The 22504-nt window shown below is 36.7% G+C and overlaps 1 protein-coding gene and 1 long non-coding RNA gene across 2 annotated transcripts in view; one reads left to right on the top strand and one right to left on the bottom strand.

Annotated features, from left to right (window-relative positions):
• LOC134648385 (GTPase-activating protein skywalker) overlaps window positions 1–22504 on the bottom strand; it is a 138430-nt gene that overhangs the window by 56653 nt on the left and 59273 nt on the right. Inside the window, exon 4 of the mRNA XM_063502914.1 lies at window positions 1097–1301. Coding sequence (XP_063358984.1) covers window positions 1097–1301 — 205 coding nt within the window. The remainder of the gene's footprint in view (window positions 1–1096; window positions 1302–22504) is intronic.
• On the top strand, window positions 382–18790 carry LOC134648397 (uncharacterized). Its single transcript, XR_010096883.1, has 2 exons — window positions 382–655; window positions 18649–18790. It is a non-coding gene; the product is annotated as an uncharacterized LOC134648397 (long non-coding RNA).

Genomic DNA, 22504 nt, shown 5'->3' with positions numbered 1-22504 from the left:
TATGAACACGCCTCTATTGTCCGGGCGTTAGAATGCGTGTTCAGATATTGTGAACACCTTGGCCGCTCCGATATATCTGATGGCGACTGTACAATAATCTGCCGGACCCCGGTCTTTGATACAATACGGACAGCGCTAAGATGCGTGTTCTGAAAATTAATGGCAAAAAACGGAACCCTTATGGATTCGTCATGTCTGTCTGTCTGTCTGTCTGTCCGTCCGTATGTCACAGCCACTTTTTTCCGAAACTATAAGAACTATACTGTTGATACTTGGTAAGTAGACGTATTCTGTGAACCGCATTAAGATTTTCACACAAAATTGGAAAAAAGAACAATAAATTTTGGGGGTGCCCCATACTTAGAACTGAAACTCAAAAAAAAATGTTTTCATCAAACCCATACGTGTGGGGTATCTATATGGTGGATAGGTCTTCAAAAATGATATTGAGGTTTCTAATATCATTTTTTTCTAAACTGAATAGTTTGCGCGAGAGACACTTCCAAAGTGGCAAAATGTGTGTCCCCCCCCCCCCCTGTAACTTCTAAAATAAGAGAATGATAAAACTAAAAAAAATATATGATATACATTACCATGCAAACTTCCACCGAAAATTGGTTTGAACGAGATCTAGTAAGTCGTTTTTTATTAATACGTCATAAATCGCCTAAATACGGAACCCTTCATGGGCGAGTCCGACTCGCACTTGGCCGTTTTTATTTTCTAAACTGAATAGTTTGCGCGAGAGACACTTCCAAAGTGGTAAAATGTCCGTCCCCCCCTGTAACTTCTAAAATAAGAGAACGATAAAACTAAAAAAATATATGATGTACATTATCATGCAAACTTCCACCGAAAATTGGTTTGAACGAGATCTAGTAAGTAGTTTTTTTTTAATACGCCATAAATCCCCTAAATACGGAACCCTTCATGGGCGAGTCCGACTCGCACTTGGCCGCTTTTTTTTAATGAAACTATAAGAAGGCCTACATCGAACATAGAATTTTCATTACCTGCCTGTCCTGCCTATAGATAATGAAATTTAGATTTCAGATGCCAACAGTAGACTCTTAGCATTGCTTATAGTGAAACTTACCAGGCATGAAGTGTAGCAGGGCAGCCGTGATGGGGTAGAGGCTGGGGCTGTACGTGATGTCGGGGCAGGCGTAGCCCAGCACGGAGACGACCCGGTCGGCGACCGCGCGGCCCTTGCGAGTCAGGTGGTAGCCGAGGCAGTGCGTTGCCTCCACGAAGGGTGGGAGCATGATCGGCTTGTCCGGCAACTCCACTGTTCCGAACACCTGGGGACAAAGCGTAAGCTAAAATTAATATAAATCTAAAAAGTAAAACAAAATAACTAGCTTAGTTTATGATGGAGAGTATAAATAATGCATCAGTTTATTTATAAAGCGCAGAGAGAGCAGAGCTTTTCGACAAAAACCCTATAAGAACCCTACTCGCCTTTTACTCATAGATATGGCAATGAAATCTGCATTATGGACAAATATTATGGGGATTGCAGCAAAGACAAAATCAGTATATGTTTATCAAAATAAATATTGGAGGTCCAGTCAAGGAATTTAATGTCAGTACCATTGTATGAGGTACACAATGACAATAGTATGAGGTCCCTAGCGGATTTCATAGTCACTGTGACAAGGTATGAAATGGTACTGAAATTAAATTCTTAACTGTACGAAGGTTCGTCTTTGTAAAACAAGTTATGGAGAACATATAGCATTAACAGTACAATTAAAGTAATTAAACCACTACAACCCATAAACATTAATAAATTAGTATTCGAATTTACAAATGACTTAGTCTTCACTCATTTTCATCAGACATCTATATTGTGATAGATTATTGTGTAGATATAGATATTAACACAAGAGCAAAAGGGCTAGTTTTAGTAACCGAGATTACGTTAACCACATCCGGTTACTGATATAGTAATTCAGTTTATATTGCCACAATGAGCAGCTAAATGGACTATATCTTTATGATACTTTCACACGGTAACCCGGTTACCGGCAAATCTATGTGTTAGAAACTTCATAATTAAATATACTTTACAATTACCCAACATGCTATTGCCTCTCGTCTTGTTTTAGTGTGTATGTATGTATGTACCAGTACGCGCCAGTAAATGGTAAATTGATTCTGGTTTTAAAGAGCCAATTGAAATTCGCAACGGACAGATAAAGTTACTTTTTAAAGCGGAGGATACAAGTGTATATAATTATCTACGATGTTCCTCAGAGGAAGGATTCATTCCAGCGCTTATTCATGGCACTAGTGTTGCTGACGGTGGGAACTCGAGTCTTATGGAAGTGCATTTGAAGAACTCAAGGAACAACAAGAACTCTACTTATTTTTACGAGATACTGCATTAAAAAGACCAGAATTTTTTGAGACTTGAGTCCAAACCTTTGAAGACACAGATACGTTTGTAAGAGTGACCCAAAAACACTAGAGCCCCATGATATGTCATAAACTCTATCAAAATAAGTGAAAAGAAAATCGTTGCCTTTAAAAACGTTGTTAGATGGTAAACACGACGTGTCGTAAACATTGTAATAATACTTTTCAGTAAGGCTCTAACTCTACAGAAGTTTTTCTAGCAAGTTCAAAAGAAATCAGGCACCAATATTGAATGAATACCTGACTAAAAATCAACTCTTTAAAAGTAAGGAGTCTATGGACTCGAGTTCTTACCAGCCCTATGTGGAACACAAACGAACAATTGCCGAGAGATATATCGTAATGGAAGCCGAGGCTGATCCCTTAATATCCGCCGTCTATAAAGCTGCCGTCGCTCTCTGGAGTCACGATCGCGCTGCAAACATATTTTCGAATCGGGGATCTTTTGTATGAACATGCAAATTGATTCGTAAACACACATAAATTTGTTATCCAATCTAGAGCCGACATATTCACGAGTTGAGCCGTGATTATCCACTTTGCGAGCAAGGCCGTCGAGACATACAAACATTTTGCCTGGCTACACTGCCCGACCGACTTTGCTTTGTCTGCGTAATGTTTTCATTCCTTTGTATAAGTTTTCAGACCTTTTCGTATTCAAATTCTCTTTAGTACCGTGTAATAACAAGAAAAGGTCTGAGCATCTGAGCAAACTTTAGAATTTTATATTTCTTCAGTTTATCTCACTGTTTACTTGTTCTTTTTATAGAACGCATGAGACTGCTGATTCTCCGATATCTCATTTAGAAGCAATTGACCTATTTGTCGTTGTAAGATATATAAATTCAAAGATCTTACATGTTAAAACACTTAAAATACACGGCACAAGCAGTAATTACACTGTTATTTACTACATTTTTAACCGACTTCCAAATCTAAAAGGAGGAGGTTATCAATTCGGTTGTATGTTTTTTTTTATTTTTTTTATTATTTTTTTTTATGTCTGTTACTCCATATCTCCGTCATTACTGGACCGATTTTGAAAATTCTTTTTTTGATTGTATGTATATGCATACAGATTGGTCCCGTTTTTGTCAAAACCCAGTTCTGATGATGGGATCCATGAGGAATCGAGGGAACTCCTCAAATCTTAAAGGCATACATATAGTGATTTTTGTGTTTTTATCAACAAATCAAGCATATACATTCAGAAACGTGACATTTGATGAAGTGGAACTGCTGATGATGATCAGAACAGAACTCTTCAACGACGCATAGTTCACGTTTGGCGATTTGTCCTCTTCGTTATGTTTGTTAAGCAAGTTAAGTTTTTAAGTCACATTTTTGTCAAGCTCGAGTTCTGATGATGGGATCCATGAGGAATCGAGGGAACTCCTCAAATCTTAAAGGTGTGCGTATAGAGATTTTTGTATTTTCATCAGAAAATCAAGCATTTTTATTAAAAACTGTCGCATTTGATGAAGTGGAACTGCTGATGATATCAGAACAGAACTCTTCAACGACCCATAGTTCACGTTTGGCGATTTGTCCTCTTCGTTATGTTTGTTAAGCAAGTTTAGTTTTTAAGCCACATTTCTGTCAAGCTCGAGTTCTGATGATGAGATCCATAAGGAATCGAGGGAACTCCTCAAATCTTAAAGGCATACATATAGTGATTGTTGTGTTTTAATCAACAAATCAAGCATATACATTTAGAATGTAACATTTGAGGAAGTGTAACTGCTGATGATGACCAGAACGAAACTCTTTAACGACGCATAGCTCGCGTTTGGCGATTTTTTCTTTTCGTTATGTTTGTTAAGCAAGTTAGGTTTTTAAGCCATATTTATGTCAAGCTCAAGTTCTGAACATGGGATCCATGAGAAATCGAGGGAACTCCTCAAATCTTAAAGGCACACGTATAGAATTTTCTGTATTTTCATCATAAAATAATACATTAACATTAAAAACTGTCGCATTTGATGAACTGGAACTGCTGATGATGATCAGAACAGAACTCTTCAACGACGAATAGTTACATGTTTGGTGATTTCGAATTTCGACTTTGACTTGGACTGGGACCCGGACTCGGATCCAGATCCGGACTCGTACCCGGATCCGGTTCGGACCCGGACCCGGACCTGGACTCGGATTCGGACTCGGACCTGGACTAGACCCGGACTCGGACCCGGACTCGGACACAGACCCGGACCTTGACCCGGAAAACCACTATGATACCTAAACTAAATCAACCACTATGATTACCATAAAATGTATACATATTACCAAATAAAGTATAAGCACCGTTAAGTGGGTTAGGCTAGTAGTTAGAGAAGTCGGTTTTTTTTCTATTTAAGATTATGTTACAATGTTGTTTGTTGAAAGTTGAAACATTCTCAACCACGTCATGTAGTTTTCCTTAAATACCAAATTTAAATGTCTCTAAAAGTTTATCATTATCTTTAGAGGCTTGTACCTCACGTCAGTCGTTATCAGTGTCGTTGCAGCGGGCTCAGCACGGTTCTATTTTTATCCACTATCACTAAGCCCGTCACTTTCGCACTTACATACTTGTTAGAACGTGACAGGCATGGTGATAAATGACAAAAATGCGACCGTGCTACTAGGGCTGATGTTCAAACATACGTTAAGATCAATATTTTCGTGAGTAGATATAACATGTTTTCATTAACTTCCACTTTCTAAAACAAGCTTCGATCAGCAGATTTCTGGTCGTTTCTAGAATGAAAAGTCACGTGGCCTGAGATAAGAAGCATCGGTTAGAAGATATGCGTTGCGCAAATACGGGTCAATGACTGGCGGTGCCGGCATCGGCATCGTCGACAAAATTCGAATGCGACTTGCGAGCAATAGTCGTTTGTCTCCGAAACAGTCCGAACCTAGCTCTTGGCGGTCGGCAGATTCTTTTTTTAGCATTCAGCTGGCGAATTCGCGATAACTCTGATTAAGAAACGATTGAGGTAAACCCAGAGTGCACATAAAAGTCGTTATGCCATTTGTAAATAAGAACTGATAAAAGATTGTTTTCTGTATTGTCCTAAGTTTGACTTAGCGCAGCTTATATCAAGTATTCTGCGAAATTCGTGCATCAAAACCAAGTTTTCGTTTTACACCTACATTATACGAGTACCTACATCCGAGTTTTACACTTAACTTTAATCATTAGGTTTAAAATTTAATCTCAGATACAAGTTCCTTGCCATTTACACTTGCCACATACTTACATACATAAATAAAGCCACCTGGGGTTAATTCAAAATTGTATAAGACTCGTACTCAAAGCTGTAAAGAGTTAACATAACCAAATTTTGATTAGATAAGATTAAAAACATCTCCTCAATTACCTAAGCCGATGTAAAACAAAAACAAGTCGCAAACTCGACAAAACATTGCAAACTTAGAAAGGAGTCGTAAAGAAACTTTTTCGTTTGCAGCTGTTGTCTGCTTTATTATTTAATTTCCAAACTTGTTTTATAATTTGCTGAAACAGAAAATTATTTAAATGATCAAATACTCCAGACATTTCTGTAGGTTAGCATTCTTAGCATTAAACAAATGCCAAATATGAAGCATCGATCTTTATTATGTTTTGAAATGAAATTAGGAAAATGTGTATATTTGTTGGTATGTTTTTTCATGAACTTTTATAGATCAAGTAATCTATAAAAATACCAAATAAATTATCAGTTGGCTTGCCTTCAGCAAATAAAAATTGATTAATTAAATCATTGTTTCTTAATTCTGTACATACCTACTAATTTTCGCAGAGCGAAATTGGAATTTAAACAACTAAAACAATAGAAAAAATCGACGATAAGATAAAACAGTCGTAAAGGCAGAATGTACAAAGATTATGAGCAATACAAAAGGCGTAACAACTGAAGCAGATATATGACACTGCAGCACTGCAAGCCTTCGCTATCGTGTTGGAATTCTTTAAAACCAGTCGTCTTACGTCACGAACACGCCTCGAAATATTAATTGGAAGGCGACGTAAACTCGGCGGACAACCACGAATCATCAGAGGCTTCCATTGGGCATGCATTGGGTATGTTGGTTTATATTTTATAATAACTATTTAGATCACAAATCAGTAAAAACGGGCTAGATTTCAGGCTTTCCGAAGTGAGTTTTGTAACTTAAAGATAACTTTTACTTTTGGCTTTGAAAAACATGGGGATATTGTGAATGAATTGTACAATTGATACTATTTAGATTTTGTAACTTCTGAATATTCCACACTACTTTACATCATACTAAATCCTCTATATTCTACTGTCAACCTTACACATTAAGATAAGAACTAATCCAACAACAACTAAAGCCTTTCTAAACAAAATAGGTCCAATAATGTGACCCTGGGCAACTCCCTTTTGGAAAACAATAATCACTTGGAAAAAAATGAAAACCGTGGAACTTCGATCCCGAAAGTTAGCAACAGAGGAAGCAATGAAGCCAGCGGAGCCTTATATTAACCTTACAAAATAAAGAAGATAGGAACCACAGAATAACTAAAACTAAAGCATTTCCTAAAACAAAACTGGTCCCACGACGTGACCCTGGGCAACTCCCCTACGCGATAGACAGAAAGAAATGAGAATCATGAAACATCGACCCCGTCAGTAACAGACGAAGTAACGAAGGCAACGGAGTCTGGTCGCGTTCGTAATCTATTTACTATTTCCATCGCGTCGCGTCCGGGCCCCTTGAATAATGAATTGCGTGGCGTGCGTCCACTTTTTGTGTCTTGTTACGCGCAAATAGTCTAGCTCTGAATAATTTCCTTGAGATGGGATTCTCTTTGCATGGGACTTTACTTGTGTCAAACGTATTTTGTTTGTACTTACTTAAGTATTTTTGAGTCCAGACCAAAGTACTAAAGTTTACATGACCCTAGTAGTAGTAGTAGTAAACTCTTTATTGTACAAAAAGACATCTTAAAAATAATATACAATTAGTAAGAAGTACAAAGGCGAACTTATCCCTTTGAGGGATCTCTTCCAGTTAACCTTTGAGTAGATGAGAGGAGAAAGTGAAAAGCTGGTGACAAATGCAGCAAAATGTACAACAGGGTACCAGACCCTAATATAAATGCTGATCTGCTCATTGAATTGATTGTAGAGTAATAGAACTAATAGAGAAGGTACACTTATAATCTTGTTTTTGTTAGAATATTTAATTTTAATTTATAGATGTACATCTATGATTAAACATTGGTGGTATATGCCATATTGCCATATCAATATGGGTAAATCTTATCCAAAAATCACTGTAAAGAGATGTGAGAAATGTTTAATATATGTATAAATGTATAATAGGTACACGACCATTTCATTATTCATTTATACACTATTGTTGCATGTCGTTAACGTCAAAGGAAATGATGTATGTACACATTCTATGAGATAAGGTTTTTCACCTTTTATGCAACATTATTATTAATTATAAATCAGCACGTGTAAATGTAAATACAATAGACACCACATCATATTAAAACACGTACACGGAACTCTCATTTTTTTAGCAATTCTGTTGCAAAACCGAACAAGACTACTTAGTAAAGCTAATAATTAATTCATAAGGAAACAGCACGAGCAATTAGTATAAAATGAATCTCGGTAAGAAACTGCGCGGATGAGCGCGACTCGCGTGCGCGCCACGCCCCCGGCGCGCGCGCTGGTCGTCCTTCGCGGCTCAAGGCCGCCCACACGAACGACAAACCCGTTCCGAAAACAGGCTCCATTGTTTATAATATTGGACCTGTTTTCGCGTAAGGTTTTTAGGAATCGAACGGTCTTTGGCTAAATTGCTCAGCTTTACTTTTTATTTGCGTCCCGTTTCTTGCCGCCATAGATTCGCAAATCTGTTTCGTAAATTACAAGAGAATGCTCAAAATATCTGTACACTTATGTTTAACAAACTTGTTGCGACAACAGGCTCGCTTGTTTATCGGATCTTTTTTTTCGTGTGATTTTCTTAAAATTTTTGACGAATTCACTTTTTTACGCGTCTGGAAATCTTGGGTGCACTGAGCCTTCGTGTTTGTAAATATAGCATCGAATTTCTAGACTTATTATATAAAATACTTTCAGCCCTTACTTAGATTCGATGTAAATACAAATTTAATAGCGACAAACGCAAGTTATGGCAATGAACTGGACTAAGATGTCAAAACTGATTATGGCAATACTGTACAGGAAGGGACAGATACACCTGTTATTATTAGTCATAGTGAGACTATTTGCGATGACATTGATAAACAAGACAGCGCGCAAAAGTCAATAACAAAAACAATAGCGTTTTGGCAGAGTCGCAAATCTTTCTGGATCAGTGTTCAATTCTAGGTTTAAATAACTTCGTCTGATCAGGATTTGGCAGTTGCATGGATCAGATAATACTGAACATCTAAATAAAATCAACACAATTAAATATCTAATGCATTTTGGTAATAAATTGAAACATAAAGCCCTTGGCATCGGAATATGTATGGATAAGATAGTAATAAAACGAAAACTACAATGTTGTAATACGCTACAGATAGTGAAATCAGAAGATACAGGTTTAAATTCAATTTTAAAATATGACAAGCCGACAGTAAAAGAGTAGATAGTAGTACAAAGTACAACATTTAATTGCACAAAACAAAGAGATAATAGAATTAATGTGTACAAAGACGGAACTTATCCCATTAAGGGATCTCTTCCAAATAAACTTTAAGCAACTGAGAACGATAAATAGGAAATGGTAATCAAACTAAGAGCCCTAAAGGAATTAGCAAACGACAATAATAACTAGCGCAATAACAGCATTCTACCTGTTGTGGGCTGAATGGACGGCCATTACAATAATCTGGTTAACTATGAGTGCATTTGCATCAACCTTGACGCTCCGGTGAATAATGCGCTGTATCGAGTGCTTTCAACACTTGCCCATTACGCTACTGGGCTGAAAATATATTTTGCCCGAGTAGTTTAGTGGGTCGATAAATTCATGGGAACCCGACATTTATGGCGGACGTACTTTGTTTTTAACACGAAATAGATCTAGAATTGATTGAGAATTGTGTAATAAAAGGTGTTACGCTTTTGACACCGCTCCTTCAAAAACAAAAACAATAGTCCTTATTAAATTTGCGACAATATTTCGGTACGATTGAGAGGTTCTGAATCAAAATGACAGAATCGTTATGAAAAACAGCACCAAGAAACGAAGTCAACAACATACCAGCCTTGGATTTTAAAACGGCACATGAATGGAAAATAACATATAGTCGATCTGGAAATACTCTCAATAAACCACAGAAGCACATGACCCGCATGAAGCAAAGACTTGACATTCCTTTCGTGCTCGATTCTATTTTAAATTTCGTCAATAAATCTATTCACGGTGCTGGTAACAAAGTCGCAGCGAGCAGACCGTACTAACAGTAAGGCACAATTTACTGGCCATAGGTGGAGCTTATCTCGTTGCAATAAGGTTTATGGATGGTGAACTAAGAGTTTACGCGCATCAAATTCGCGGTAGCTCGTGTCGGACCACTTTATCCAATTAGCCGTTGATTGTCGGTAGCGAGAGGTCGCGTCGGGGTTGTGCCTGCATTAATTAAGAACCTTCGCCCACGTTCATTGTTATTCCTGCATCCCAACTCACGTGACTCGAAATCAGAGCAGTACTTAATTTGATAATATTATCACAACAGTGATTCATTGTATATCCAGATATGCAAATGAACTAGAGAACTTTTCCTGTGCGGCTGTGTAAATAAATAGTTTTGGCGGCGTTATTTACGCACGCGAATACTGTAGATACTATTTTCGGCAGAGCAAATCCACAAGACGGATTCTGTCTGAAATAACTTCGTGTTCGGACACGATTGTAAATCTCTCGCGGTCCGAACTCGATAGCTGAAAACACTCTTGCGTTATCTACTGAAGTAACAGTGTTGGAGCACATAGAAACTAATATATTAACAGCATTTATAATTAAAATTGATAATGTTGATTCGTGTACACAAGATACATTTCAAGAAGTGACTATTTATGTTAACAGATCCATAGTTAATAGTTTGTTAACAATCCAATTCCCGGAATATGCTGGATATTGACCCTTTAAAAAAAATTAAGTATCATTTAAGCAGGAATGTAACTGTGCTAGAGAAAGGAAGTGGCTGAGGCTGGATAAAAGCTAAGATAGAAAAATTGCAAGAGCAAATATTGTATACGAGTAAGAATAGTTTTTAAGTATTTAGTAAAGTTGTAAGTATCTGGCATATATACAGGGCGGCTAAAAAATAACTGCATTCCCGTTGCCAGGGAGGTTTTGGTTGTTTACTACTTAAGCAACTTTTACTATGGGACCAACCCCGAAATCGCGAAAAAAAAATTACATTCTGGCTGTCCCATAGTAAAAGTTGCTCAGTATAATCCCAAATCCTCCCTGGGAACGGGAATGTAGTTATTTTTTTGCCACCGTGTATACACTAAAGATATGAATACATATTCAGCATATTTTACAAATAAAGTACCTATCTACAAATATGTCATCAAATAACGTTTCGCAGGCAGATAATATGTCACATTATGTGCATTTGGTAACGACCCTCAATCGGATCATAGGCTACGTAAACAGAATAATAGATATATCATTCAATATATTGATTTAATGGACAAAGCAAATTCCTTTGTTCTGCTACGACGCGACGCAACACAAATCAATAGACAGTTTGATAATGACAGCACAGAGATATGTCATAAGGAGAGCATTTCCTTAAACATTATTATATAAACAAGTACACTCGGCTAGATTCTCCTGAATTAAGTGTACGTTTAAGAAAATTAACCAATGGAAATGTTTATCCATGAATATTGTTTTTAATATTATGACCAATTGAACATAATAATAAAAAATCTACAGAACAAGATGGTTTCCATGGAGTTTAGGACTTTTTCAGAACATCATTCCAAGACGTTTTCTTAGCCAAGAACTGATCACTGATGTTTTTAGCCTTTATAAGCGGTCTTCATTGGTTACCATTCTTGGTTAAACTTTCTGCTTTATTTTGAAAGCCGCTGCCGCACACAACCGCCTAAAGATAGGACTAGTCCAGCGGCGGTAGCACGGTCGCATTTTTATCGCTTGTCACCACGCACGTTCTAACATGTATGTAAGTGCGAAAGTGACATGCATAGTGAAAGGCGATAAAAATGGAACTATGCTGCCACCGCAGGATAGATCAACATTGTTATGAGTGTACTTACAAGACTAAATGACTAAATTATCAGAAAGCTCCAGAATGTCAACTTGCAGCAGTAGGCAGTAAACAGTCGATAACCTCGCCGTTGTTTACCGACTAGTTTGATTGGTGATATTGGCGAATATGACGAGGGTTATCGCCAGGACAATGTTTATATATGGACCTATATAGATTCAAGTCTAGTACCTCTCTTCCAAGTACTGAGAGTACCACTCGTAAGTTCAATTGATCGACCTTATATCTCAGCATAAGGTTTACGAATAGCCAGATAACAGTGTGGACGATGGTATTGTGATGGTATTATACATATTATATATATTGAGGTGTAAGATGCTTACATTTTCGGATACTTACATAAAACTTACTCATAACTTTTACAACTACATGTGTCCACATTGTTTTGGATCTACTTCTGGATCTCGAAATCAGGAGACTTATAATTTAATTTAATTTGATACTATTTAGTGTGTACTTTGTGTATTATATCAAAGGTCTAATACGCATTTATCTAGCCTAGCTGGCTGTCTAAATACATGTAAAGACAATCCAACATGACCAAGATTAAAGTATAAACATCTAATTGGCTGTGTAAATATTTTTGTCTGTTTGTTTGTCTAGCATCTTGTCTAAAACAAGTTTATGCGTATTATCCTCGTGTATTATACATGCGGGGGTTTGGATTACTTTAGATATTAAACACTAGAAACAAAAAGTCCCGGTACCTATCTTACTTTCACAAGGCCTCACTTCAAACTAAAATATTTATTACTTGTGATCAACTTCGTGCTTGATTCGTGTTACCAGATTAAAGATTGAATATTCTATTATAATTGTACCTCAAAAGAATTGGCAATGGTAGTCTAGTTTTTAAAATATAACAATGTAAAGGAAAGTTCCGAAATTTTCTCTATTCACCCCGCGATTTCTGGTGACCCCGTTTTACGGTAAGCTAATAAGTTTATTAGTACAAATGATTCTCTTTATTTCACTTGGGTCTTAGGTTAAGAGTTTTACTATGTGAGTATAAAAGTACAATATAACTTACAAAACCATTACAAATATATACAAAATCTTATAAAAATACACACATTATAAAAAACCTAACCTAGAGTAGAGTGCCGCCGGCAGCGGGGCAGGGTCCAAGCTGTGCCGGTGGTCAAGGCCGCAGAGTGAGGAACCGACGTACTATACGCGCCATGTGTGTCCATAATTACCGCCTTCTGAATCTGACCCTTGATCCAACCACCCAGCGAGTCTTCACTATGAGACGTTCGCTGACAAGACTATAGGAACAATGATCGTCGAGTCTACATCCCACATGGCGGTTATCTCGTGAGCTAAGTCTAGGTACTTTACAAATGATTATCATTATGTTAGAAACAACAAGTCTCGATGGTTAACGGCCGTGATTTGTAATCTAGAACTCGGATTTATTGCTTTTTTGATTACCTGCCGTTTTCATTATCGTTATCTTTGATTTTCAGACTTATAATCAGAAAGAACTAAAGCTTGTTTTCGCATCGCCTTCGCATTGGCATTATAAATATTGGCAGAGGCCAGAGATAAGGTACAGGAATAGACGGGCCCAATGAAGACGCTTGCGTAACCACACGGATACGTTTGTTAGATTCATTGCACAATGGGACTACATTATAGTCGGCAAAGGTACCTCAATCATAAGAATATGAAATGTAACGCTTTCAGAAATCCGCGACGCTTTTCTTTTAAATCTAGAAATAGTGTTTCCGAAATTTTATTAATTTTTTAGGCTTTATCTGAATTTCCAATGTTCAACAAACCAGCTTGACGTTACTATCGTACCCAGGATGCTTTGACACTAAATTTAGAAATTTAAATTTGGTTATATGGAACATGCAACACACGACATATTTGACAAAATGTTTGTGTTGCTATCGTGGCAAATGGCAGACACAACGAGAAAACAAACCAAAAAATGAAACACAGAAGTTCGACGTTAAAGCAGTTATATCATCGTAAATGTTGATTGAAGTAGATAAGAGTCCACTCATTATACTGATACAAATGAACAACAACAATAGAGTGAAAAATGTCTTGAATTGGTATAATAACCGTACTAGGAACATTATCAGTTGTTTGCAATACGAGTCATGTTTATTTTATTAGTATTTTTAGACTGCTGATATCAGAAATATCAGAATATCCATATCCAAATTTAAAAGTCATATATTCGGGTTGTATGTTACGTTGTTAATGAAACCCACTAGCGAATCTGCCTGTACTCTTAGACTACCTTTCCATTGAGGCGATGATAAGAGGAGACGTGCGGGAATCAACTAACATCATTGGTTGTAATCCAGCGCAGCGAAAGAGAACCAATGCTACTGGTTCTCTTAGTTGCTACTGGTTGTTTCCGCACGTCTCCTCTCATCTCCGCCTCAGTGGAAAGGCAGCCTAAGAAACGTAACGTAGTGCTGTGCTGTGTCACTTCTAAAGACTAGCTATTTTAGGTACATAGGTACTTTCTCTTAGGATAGTAGACAAAAAAAACATTGCAAGGTCCACTTCAACGTGTCCGATGACAAACTGATAATGATCGAAACAGTGACCTGAACACGGGTCAAAGACCTCGAGATTTAATTAGCTAAGCGACCAGACTGCCTCAAACATTGATAATGACAAATATTGCTTCAGTTAATGGATGTTATGACGGTAACGCGATAGCAACAGAGAGAATCAATTAGAAAAAGATAAAAAATAATACGTGAACGTGTAACAGGTATTAGCTAATGTTACCTCATATCCATGTAACGTTAGCGGATTATGCTTAACATTTTATAGTAAAACAATAGGGAATATTACGCGAAAGTCTGCGTAGGTGGCGCCACTCCCACAATAAGTCACAATCTAAGGGTCTACCGCAAACGAGAGAGTCGAAATTTTGTTACCTAACCTCTCTATCACTCTTGCATATTAAAGAGGCAGATAGCCGAGTTTCGATTTCGCGTTTCCCGGTAGGCCCTTTGTAAACAAACCGCCTTGATATACAATGTCATATTTGATTGTCTGTGAAAACTTGTCAAAAAACAGTTTAAGGTACAGTATGTATAAGTTACTCTATGGTATACTTAAGTCGATAGTGCTGCACTCTGGCGGAAAAACATTGCAGTAATACTCCATATTGCCATAACATGTTCATGAATCCTTGAACTGAAATTCCAATCCATAGAAAATGTTATCGGCCTTGTTAAATTTACTCGTGGAAATCACCCCAAGAAAACCACGAGGTGGTTTTCTTGGGGTGATTTCCTTCACCGAAATGATAGTGGCAAATATCATGATATAAAAAAATTTGTTTGCTAATCAAGTACTTAAAGAAAACTTACAAATAAGAACAGACACGTAATGTCAAATAAAGATTGATGCTGTTAAAGAAGGCATTCATAACAGCGGCCATCGTAAAGCAAATCGTGCAATTCAGCGATAAAGACATATTTTATGCGATAGCGTTGGAGTGGCGATAACGTAGTATGCGGTTAATGCAATTAACGCCTTGTGCGATTGGGCTAGGTCGATGTGAAAATATGTAAACACAAAGTTTGTAATGTCTGTACCTGAATGCCTACCGCGAAAACCGAAATGTGTAGATTGCAGGGATCTTTCTCTTTTACTCACATTAAGACGTACTCACATAGAGTGACAGAGAAAAATGTCCGCAATTGATGATCTTCGATTTTCGCGGTTATAGCCCTGTAGGCCTGTAGTACTGTTTCATAAATTTAAGTCATGTAATAATTTATGTTGTGTGATGTGTGATGCAAATGGTATCAAAATTACGAAGATGTAACGAAGTGAAGTTGAAAAGTAGGTATGTATGTAATGTAACACAATTGCACTGAGCAAGTCATTCGAGAAAAGAAAAAAAATGTAATCCAGCTGAGTGACTTAAGTAAACAACACGCTGTAAAAACACACCTTAAAATTAAGATGGGCTACATAACAAATGGCGTTAGATTCATCCAAAGGCAAATAAAACATTCTAAGTCTAAAAAAAATCTTAATTATGTACATACAATTGTTTTTCAGCATAAATACGTCGGTTCTTCCATATGCTGTTGATAAAGATCTGCGTTAACTAAACTGTTTGATCATTTCGAAAACTTTTGGTCAGTTTCGACTCGGATCGACCTTCAATATTACGTTAGGACATAACATCACATCCATAGCACGCTCGAATAACGTTTACCAACGTATATCTCAAGTGCAAAGGATGTTAGATATCTAGATCTAGGTCCTACATGTAGGTCAAGCAGTAGATTGGTGGTTGGCACATGAGACAATATTGTCCCGAGTTCGAGTCGTTATACGGCTGAGTGACCCGCACGTGTAGCCTTTAGAACAATAGGGGGTAATTTTCTCCCTACACATTTACGTATATTCTCGTCAATTTAATGTTTCCCGTGTCCTAGTCCTTTCGTATGATGTAAGCAAAAGTTTTTGCAAAAGAGACAATCTAAATTTCCAACTAACAGGGAAAACTAAACCTTTTTGGCGTTTTTCCAAGCGTCGAAAATGGAAGATCGTATATGTACAGTCAGCAGCAGAAGTTGCTAAGCGGGCGAGGTATTCAAACGCTCTTATTCTCTTAAGGGCCTACTGCAGCCGCGTCTGGCGCTTCGTAAACCACGCCCGCTAGTTCTTCCCTCCCCGCTAACACGCACACATGGAAACGCTTCGCGCCGCACGTGAAGTTTGTGTGACCTTTTAGCACCATCTAACGTTACAGAAGTTAACTACCATTATACGCGGTCGCTGCGGTCGGCCAGAAACTTAAATTCGGAAAAAATTTAAACAGATGGCGTTGTTACTTGTTCATAATAGCAAACAATAAAAATAATTAATAAACCTGAATATTTATTGTTGTTTTGGAAGATGTTAACAGCATAGAAGCAGCAGCGTATATAGCATATACGTTAAGAGTATTGATAATAAGAAAATAGCACAAGAACAGAAAAGAGATTATTTTTGATAAAATATGATGAAAACAGATTTACTTGATTACGCTCACCTGACTTTGCGGTCACTAAATGCAAATTTCAACCTTATTGTTATGGGGTTACAATACCCCTGGGGTTGCAGGTGTCCATAGTCGTTATTATTATAAATACTTTGGTTGAAATGCTTTTTAACCCTCGAATTTTTCATAGGTACAGTCACCTGCAATAATATGTTACTCTTCGACGGCCGCAAAAATATGCGACACGCTCGCTCTTATGGCTCTACAAATAAGATCTAACATGATCTACCGCAAAACGGCCTTCGGTGTGTAACATATTATTGCAGCTGACTGTACTCGTATTCATTGTTGTATAGGTAGGTATTAATATCTTTTATCCGATCGATTTGCATTTATTTGAAATAAATCACAGTGTTTAGTAATTATATGTTTTATTGAATAAGAGATTATAGTCCGTCAACCAAATCTTGTCAGTAGCAATGTAAAGCAAACTAAAGTAGGGCAACACTCAAAGAGCAGTATTGCGCTAAGAAAAGCAGCAATGTACATCGAACCAACAGATTTTTTTTTCCGCTGAGCGCGCCCTGCGTACGTCAATTCAAATTGTCACTCGCGGTTTATTGAAAAAAATTGAAACATGGACGGATAATTTAAAAGCGATGTTAAAACAATGTTAAAATGATGAACAAATTGGAAGATATCAAAAACAACTCCCTATTGTAGTGCTTATATTCTCTTTGTTCCCTATCTATGTCTTCTAAGTTTACTAAAATAAAATCATATCAAAATGCTGATAATTAGATAGTGCATATATTTGTTATTTACAATATAATATGCCACTTGTTAATGTAAATTAGTGTACTGTTCTGGATGAATATGACATACCTGTGTAATTTTTTTGATTGGTATATATTGTACAATATACATATTAAAAATAAAACAACTGATATTTGGGTGTTTATTTAATTTAAAGGTAAATAAGATAAGGGTCACTTTTCGACTTGGTTGCGTTGTACACGTACATAAACCGCCATAGGTAAGTATTGTCTGAAAAGATACTACCTACTACGAACGCCTTATATTGGGCAAGATTTAATCCTGCAACAAACATGTATGGATTAGGTAGATATTGCGAAAGAACGGTGATATAATCAAGGCTCTTAATACTGTTTAAAAGGTTTACCTTTGTAAATAGTCACAACTGATTGCTGAAAATATTAGACATGTGGGCCTATGGACGGTTTCCAGGACAAAATTTATGGTCTTGTTGGATAGATTTAGGCATACGTTTTAATTTTATTTATGCCTTTTAACCCTAAAACAAAAAAACTGAACATAATCTTAAAAGTTCGAAAGAGTTCTTCCAATACTTGTCATAACCTCAATTTTTAGTAATGTTTACCATCAACGATCATGATTGTACATTGTAGGCCCCTTAGCTTTGCTTATTCTTATTTAATGTATTGGTATTTAATGGTGACAGCAGAAATATCTCTTGAAACAGAAACGATTCAGAATGAAAACCAAATGAAAACAAATAAGGTGACGGCTGTCATTCACGATCCACATTCCACAGATAAAACACAGATGACACGCGTTTTGGAATTATTTGAACACAGTGTTGCTAACCCGCGATTTTTCAAATTTGCCGCCTTTTACTACTGACAAGATTTGGTTGACGGACTTTATTTAGGTATGTAATGAATACAGGGTGCCTTTTTGAAACACTCATTTTTAGGGTTTCGTAGCCAAATGGCAAAAAACGGAACCCTTATAGATTAGTCATGTCTGTCTGTCTGTCTGTCCGTCTGTCCGTCCGTATGTCACAGCCACTTTTTTCCGAAACTATAAGAACTATACTGTTGAAACTTGGTAAGTAGATGTATTCTGTGAACCGCATTAAGATTTTCACACAAAAATAGAAAAAAAAATTTTTTTGGGGGTTCCCCATACTTAGATAGAACTGAAACTCAAAAAATTTTTTTTCATCAAACCCATACGTGTGGGGTATCTATGGATAGGTCTTCAAAAATGATATTGAGGTTTCTAACATCATTTTTTTCTAAACTGAATAGTTTGCGCGAGAGACACTTCCGAAGTGGTAAAATGTGTGTCCCCCCCCCCCCTGTAACTTCTAAAATAAGAGAATGATAAAACTAAAAAAAATATATGATGTACATTACCATGCAAACTTCCACCGAAAATTGTTTTGAACAAGATCTAGTAAGTAGTTTTTTTTTAATACGTCATAAATCCCCTAAATACGGAACCCTTCATGGGCGAGTCCGACTCGCACTTGGCCGCTTTTTCTGGATAATTTTGAATTTCAATTGTCAGGGGTGCCTACATTATTTTTTAATACATTTTACAACGACAACAAACAAAAGTTCAAATTCGCCGTATTTTTATTACCCGGGTCGATCGCAACAAAATAGAAAATCATGTTTTTCAAATCTAAGCGTTATTGTAATTTATCTCAAATAACCAAAAAGTCAATCTGACTAGAACTTAAAAACGAACTGAATTATTTTAATATGTCGATTTTTCTTGGTGACCCAGGAGTTTTTTTTTTGTATCCCATATAAAAAGAGCGTATCCCAATTCCCAATCGCGTATCGGTTTTGGTTTTTACTTATAAGTGTGAAAAATATATTTCATATTTCATTTATTGCATAGTCATGAACATAAATTACATAATAAGATGTTACAGTTAAGTTGGTCAATTCATGACATCCTGTTAGGGCACACAATATTTAGCTTACTATCTAATACCTATAAAACATTTCATAACATATCTATCGTTATCAGTGTGTAAAAAAGAAATAGTCAAATAATAATAACATGGTAAAATTAAATAAAAGATAAAATTAAATAACATTCCATACATTAACATTTCATGCAATAATTCAAAATTCCATGTCACAACAAATTAAGTTTGACGTATTTTAAGTAGGTGATAGATGATATAAAAAAAAAACATCGACAAATTATGTTCAAAGAATTAATATCAAAACAGATGTCATAATTAGGATTGGCTACTTTAAGAAAGGGACAGAGAGATTTAATCCTCTCGCTCTGCACGTTTTTCTCATTCCTCCTTGTCAAGCCAAAATAAACTATAAAATGATAGTAACACAGTACATTGTAATATTCACTTTTTCCACGGTATCATGTCATTGTAAATTACTTATGTGAAATTGTAGTGGCGTGCGACTTTCAAACCGGAGGTCACGGGTTCGAACCCCGGCCCGTGCAAGTGAGTTTTTGTAAGTAGGGACCTTTTTTTAGTGGTACTTAAATATAATAACTTTTCGTATTATTGAAATAAAATATTTTATTCAAACAAACTTAATAATATAATAATTAAAACGAATAATATCCATTAGTTTTTAATATTTATTCAATTATTTTAAATTATTTGAGCATGAAACATACTAGATTTATTTTTATCATTACAATAGAAAAAAAGCAAAAAATATATTCTTATAGATAGTTTATTTTCAAACAAAAATAAAGCAAAAAGTTACGGTTAGATTCTGATGGCTAAATACCAAACAGCTACCGATACATTTCAATATCTGTCGAAATTTCCTAACCCGTTGTAACTGACAAAGAGTATAGATTTCGACGTAGCATGACGTAGCCTAGCAAACACGCACACATGCGTAACGTATAGGCCTGTAAGAAGGCACTATCATAGGTTTACCTCCGATTCCGTTACTACTCAATGGAGTTACGACTCAACGTTTATTGGATATTAAAATTTTACGTAATTCGGAGCGCTGCGCGAAGTGACATAGGTCTTACCTCTTTGAGGCACGACGGCCATCTAACATTACTGGCATAAAGGATGCATTTATGACTTTGACGCATGACAGAATGAGAAACCGAACTGCGTAAAATGGGCGTTTGCTGTTGAATTCATAAAATCAAAAATCGATAATAAATCCATCGGTAAAGGATAATAAGTTAATATTTAGTTCTTTGAAAGTTAAGACGAGATGAAAACCTTTGCTGTAAGGTGGGTTGTGCTGGATATGGATGTGTTTTCTAGTTGCACGAAGCTAAAACCGAAAAATGAACACGTAAGTTTGGATTTATTTTCTATCGAGAAAATTTTAAGCATTCGTGTTTCGACTACTACGAAATCTCTTATCATATAGTCAAGAAACATATATCCGAAAATCACTACTGTTTGTTTCCGGGGCTAGCCACTGCCACCTTTCTAAGATCCTGTTATTTTTCGATGCACGGCCTTAACAATAAAGTCGCGTCAAGATAATTTTGAACACTTGGCCCGCTTAGCAACTTCTGCTGCTGACTGTATGTATTTCCGTCTCTACCACACTCTTGCAATATTGAAGCGATAGAGACAGTAGGTAGACCCCAGCACAGACAAGACATCCTCCAGACTAGGGATGTAACGATACCGATACCGATACGATATATCGGCCGATATACTCGGCAGGCCGATATATCGGCATCGCCGATTTAAATACACCCGATATCATAACAAAATGTAAACAACCCATAGTAAGGTATTTTATTGGGCAAGTTCTTCAACTTAATTTTAACTTGATGTGTCAAAACTTACGTAAGTTTTACTACGATAAATTACTTACTCAACGTAACAGTGAAGCTGCTATAATCGTGCTATTTTGCTAATAGGAATAAAATTTTCTTTATTTTTATTTTTCAGTATTTCACACTTCTTAAAATCGGGTGTCTATTAAACATCATAGTTTTACTCCATTTTCGAGTCAAAGTGCTTTGTGCATGTGACGTCCGTGTCTTTGAACGGACCAATCAAGGCACGGGACTCGCTCACCTCGTCCCCCGCACCCCAGTATTTTTAGCAGCATCGTTTCATGAAATAATTGCTCTAAACTCCGTCTAGCTAGAGGATTCCTAGTCTATGGACCCCAGTTACCTCACACAAGGAAAAACGTAAAGATATACGAGTACGTAAGTGTTTCACGTTTCTTCGTCTCAATGGCGTGAATTCAGCTCGACCTCAAGCGGCAGCTAAAAGGTGTCATTATTCTCGAGTGGAGCAATTTAAAAACCATTTCATATCATTGTGCCGCTCTAATCGAGTCAAATAGGCCAGGTTAGTGCTTAAGCTAACGTTACTCGATTATAATCCTAGTATCCATACCCATAGCACTTAATATCGATGGACTGATTATTAATGTTACAGAAAACTACGACACTTCCCGTGCGATAAATACAAATTTCAACAAGTTTTGAATGATTCATGGTTAGTTTTACTAGACTTATATCGACCAGGATACGGACCGTAATTACCTTTTGTATTGTTTTCGAGCTCCCGATATTGCAATACAAAAGGTAATCACGGTCCATATCCCGGTCGATAGAAGTCTAGTGAAATACAAATTAAGTGATCGTAATTAGATATACATATAGTTTAGTGCAGTAAGATAAATTAATAAAACAAGCGACAACGGTTGCACTCCGGGAGTGCCGATAGAAGTGAAAACTCACCTCGCTATGTTACCGACGCCCGGTAACACGATACATACGTTTAGCGGAGGACCTCCGCTACCTGGTATTCTATTTATTTATTATATATTATTATCATTCTCAAATAAAATCACACTTTTTCATTGACATGTTTATTTACATACTGCCATGACAACGTCAAATTATTTGAACATAGGTAACGAGTCTTGAAAAGGAGTCCGCAACATAAATGTCAAATAACATTGAGTTTTTCTTTATTGATTTAAATGCCATCTAAATTATGAGTGGCCATCTAAACCTTACGCCCCTTACGGTCACGTGATCGCCTT

Source organism: Cydia amplana, chromosome 5, assembly GCF_948474715.1.
Source record: "Cydia amplana chromosome 5, ilCydAmpl1.1, whole genome shotgun sequence".
NCBI classification, from domain to species: Eukaryota; Metazoa; Arthropoda; class Insecta; order Lepidoptera; family Tortricidae; genus Cydia; species Cydia amplana.
Note: the sequence above shows the minus strand (reverse complement) of the source record. Positions and strands in the feature narration are given on the sequence as shown.